At 44.6% G+C, this 3,946-nt stretch overlaps 1 protein-coding gene across 1 annotated transcript; it reads right to left on the bottom strand.

The window, feature by feature from the left end:
- Positions 1–3,421, bottom strand: LOC121192239 (ankyrin repeat and MYND domain-containing protein 2-like). The gene is made up of 8 exons (XM_041053826.1): positions 3,289–3,421; positions 3,057–3,155; positions 2,813–2,973; positions 1,763–1,977; positions 1,443–1,551; positions 1,076–1,204; positions 871–994; positions 1–155 (listed from the first exon to the last, which is right to left on the bottom strand). The coding sequence occupies exons 1-8, from the start codon at positions 3,419–3,421 to the stop codon at positions 1–3; spliced, it is 1,125 nt and encodes a 374-aa protein (XP_040909760.1).
- Between the last annotated feature and the right edge of the window lie 525 nt (positions 3,422–3,946).

The following is a 3,946-nucleotide window of genomic DNA, read 5'->3' as shown; positions in this document are numbered from 1 at the left end:
TCAGTCTTGGGTGCGCTGGGGTTCCTCAGCAGAGGTGGAGGGATAGACAAGGAGCTCTGCGGGACACCCTGCAACAGCAGCCACTTTCTCCTCCGCCCGCAGACACAGCTCCTGCAGGAAGTTGGCTGTCTCCGTCACCAGGTCGCTTTCATCATCTAACAGGGACACAGATGTGTTTTAAATTGTCAGGCCATATCTTCACTTTTTACCATAGCATTGATACACTGCTGCTAAGGAAATTAGCTAATTTACAAGCGTATGGTTGACATGTAATATCTATTGTAGGTAAATATTAACCAGTATTTTTGTGAAGAGGTGTAGATAGTTGAGGCTCATAAAGGCGAAAGAGGCCTATTTGTTTTCTTTTCAAGAGTGAGGACTGATAACCTTTCTTTTCTGTGCTCTAAGCCAGGGAAATTAGCCTAGCTTAGCATAAAGACAGGAAACAACAGGGAACAGCTAGCCTGGCTGGCTCCAAAGTTCTCAAAAGTAGCTAAACAAGGCAATCTTATCCATAGTACCGCTACCAAAAAATAAATAAATAAATAAATAAATAAATAAATAAATAAATAAATAAATAAATAAATAAATAAATACACAAACAAACAAACAAACAAACAAATAAATAAATTTAAAAAATAACTGGACCACAATAAAAGTGGGTTTCAGGCCCCATTTCAGCTGATATTGTGCTTATATGGTGCAGATTTCAAACTATGTGTTTAGTTAAATGAATGAAAAATGGCTTTAAAGGACTCAGGCCAACACTGACTCAAGTGACATCACTTGAGGATATTTATCAGACTTCACACAGCTCCCTCTGGAGACGCTAAAGGTTTTACAGTACAGTACGGGTAAAAAGATGAGCACCTTTCAGTTCTTTCAGCCTTGGAGTGTCCTTCTCCAGGTCCAGGTTCTGCTCTTGCAGAGATATACACATCCTTTTATGGGTGAACCAGTGGAGCTTCTGGCAGGTCAAGCTGCAGTAAGTTACCTGGAAAACAAAAGCTAACATGACCCAGAGGTAGCTCAACACTGGAGATTTTTCAGTGACATTATTCAGACTTTGACTTACTGCTTTACAGAGGGAGCACCTCTTGTCTGCTCCCTTCTCCCCACATGTAACACAATAGTCCGCGTCCGCAAACACCATCTGACCTGTCAGGGCCTGAGTCAGCACTGCGAATGCTGTGGGGTCGTTGCCCTGGAAACAAGGTGCGATGGTGTATCATATCAACATCAGTGATTTCAAAGACAGTAATTAGTCAGTGAGCTATAAAATCCTCTATCATCAACTACTGCTAACCACCACACTAACACTATTCTTCCTCACTGATTCTGAACAAAGCCTGTGCTTGTGAAAAATCAGATTTTGATGTTCTACGTTTCAATTCTCTGATAGCTTCTTCACTTACAATCTCTACCGGTGCAATGCTCCTCACCAGCTGTTGAAGGAGTGTGGTCTCACAATAAGGAAACTTCCTGATGCAGTTCCGAATGAACTTCTCCTGGTACTGTGGGAAGCCATCACTGTCCCTCCCCCTCAACAGGCTGTGCCATGTCAGCATGAAAGCGGGTAGGAACAACAGAAAGAGGAGATGGCATGTGAGATGTGGCTCAAGAATTAAAAATGGTCATTTTATACACTTAGAATGAAATATTACATTACAATAAAGTGTACAACATATTAGGGGGTGTGAATATTGTCTGCAGCCACTGTGTGTCCAGAGGAGGACAGTCTCCATGTGCTTGGAAGCCTCACTTCTTAACAAGTGCATCCAGCTTGTCATCTTGTTTCTGTAGGAAGGCCAGGCATTTCTGCAGCACACAGCTGATGTAGTGCATCTTCATGGCCAGGACCTCGTTCATGTCTTGCTGCTTCACGCACTGCTCACACAGCAGGTCCATCACCTGGTAACACTTCTCCAGAGCGGCCACATCCACCAGCACGGGGTTCTCCCTCACCAGCATGACTATCTGACAGATTGGTGAGTTGGTTAGACAAACATTTCTGGGCTAGAGCTGTTCAGAGGGCAGAATTAGAGTCAGGTGATTGTGACAGGGAGAGAGAGTGTAAATACTATATCCAGAAGTTCTATCACATGGTGTTAATCCATCATTCTTTGGAAAGGATACCAGTACATGTCATGTAAATTAATGCAGAGAGCCTCATCCTTTCCCTCAATCTACCATATTTTTCTAATATACTGTATATTAAAAACATGTTGGACAAAAGTAGAAATTTAAAAACTAAAATAAAATGTCATCCTCATGCTCAAGCTAGATAAAGTCAGAGACTCAGCCATTCTCTAACACAGAGCTGGCCAGAAGGTTTTTGTTCCAACCAAGCAGCAGCACACCAGACTCATTTAATCAGCTGATCTCAGTCTTCAGACAGTTGATTGGTCAAACTGTGTGCTCTTGATTGGTTGGAACAAAAACCTGCAGCCACAGTTTGGACACCTCTGCTCTAAGGAGTGTCAGCGCCTGCACAGAATGGTAGGAAAGTCCACCGTATCTTTTTCAAGATATTTGCACTGCGGAGCAACGAGGTGGACCAACCAAAAACATTGCCGTCCACAGAGCCAGTCAGGAGATCAGCAAAATCACTCGGATTCTTAATCTGAGGGACCAAATCTGTCTTTTCAAGTAGTAGAACATTCCTGGAAGGAAATCCCTTTGTTGTTGATATCACGTAAAGACCATGTTAGACATACACTGCTGAATAAATAATAAAATTGGAAATATACTTCTGAAATCATGTACCAATTGTGATTAAATGGTGATGTTTCATCTCATTAGCAGGCCTCACCTTGACCGGGTTGAGATTGGTGGTCATGATAATCTTGTGCAGGGGCCCTGCCAACCTTGGGGGCAGCTTGGGCTCACTTTCCAGCCCCTGTGGTCTGGTGTAGTACTCCAGCCTTGCCCGCGAGAAGAAGTTGTTGATCACTGTTACACAGTCGTGCTGGCCTGGGAGGTGAATGCAGAGGTTAAAACACAAGCAACCTCGAAGTCGCTTGTTAACTAGCAAGTCGAGTCATTGCCCGTCTCACCTACAAACGCTGCCATCTGAGCAGCAGTGCGACCCACAGAATTCACCAGGTCTGTCTCTGCACCTGCATCCAGCATCATGGTGGTGATGTCTGTCTTCCCTGGGGGAGGTGGAATCAGTGATATGGGGTTTAGGAATACAATACTACATCATACAACAGTGATCTTAATCTTAGTCCAGTTAAACCACTTTAAATTCAAGCACATCAAGAAAAGGGCCGCACGCCGTCGTACCTGACAGGCTGGCAAACATGAGAGCAGTGTATCCATATTCGTGTTGGTTGCAGTTCACATCAGCCCCATGCTGCAGCAGCAGTCGACACATATCTGCCTTGCCCTTATATGCTGCATGCATCAGTGGAGTCATGCCATACTTAAGACACAAAGGAGACAGACAACATTACAATCCTGAGTCGTCTGTTGGCTTACCGGAACTTCCTCAAGGCCAACAAAAAGTCCTTCTTTATAGCCTCCTTAAACTCCTCCTACAGCTTCAGGAGGTGAGATAGAGGCTTAAGTCAGTGGTTCCCAGGCCATCCTCACTATGCATTTGGGTACACCAGGTCTGAGGCAGCCTCCCTCCCCATCTGATCACCACCTGGTAGTGATTCATTGACAACTCTGCTCTGATAATCATCAGTCTTTGGCCTTGGATATTCTGACACCAGCTACTTTTATGAACCACCCCATGCTTCGAACATCCAGCTGTCCAATCAAGTCCAGGTGCTCTCACACCCTGACCCACTCCAGACAAGGAGAGATTCCAGCTCCTATCAGGAGTTAGGCTCTAGCGCCAGTGCTGTGCGTGGAGGTGATACGCCCTGCACCAACTCTGGCTCCTTCTCCACCTATTATAATTCTTGATTGTTGTCAAAGCAGGGCTGTAGAAGTT

The sequence above is a fragment of the Toxotes jaculatrix genome, chromosome 13 (genome assembly GCF_017976425.1).
Source record: "Toxotes jaculatrix isolate fToxJac2 chromosome 13, fToxJac2.pri, whole genome shotgun sequence".
In the NCBI taxonomy this organism is placed as follows: domain Eukaryota; kingdom Metazoa; phylum Chordata; class Actinopteri; family Toxotidae; genus Toxotes; species Toxotes jaculatrix.
This window is presented reverse-complemented; position numbering and strand designations above follow the sequence as displayed.

What these genes read in the sequence shown, in the direction of transcription:
- LOC121192239 (XM_041053826.1), bottom strand. Translation starts at nt 3,421, where the DNA reads ATGACTCCACTGATGCATGCAGCATATAAGGGCAAGGCAGATATGTGT. An exon ending in CATGTTTGCCAGCCTGTCAG is followed by an intron (nt 3,156 to 3,288) that starts GTACGACGGCGT and finishes CACCTCCCCCAG; the next exon opens with GGAAGACAGACATCACCACC. An exon ending in GGTGCTCCCTCTGTAAAGCA is followed by an intron (nt 995 to 1,075) that starts GTAAGTCAAAGT and finishes TTTGTTTTCCAG; the next exon opens with GTAACTTACTGCAGCTTGAC.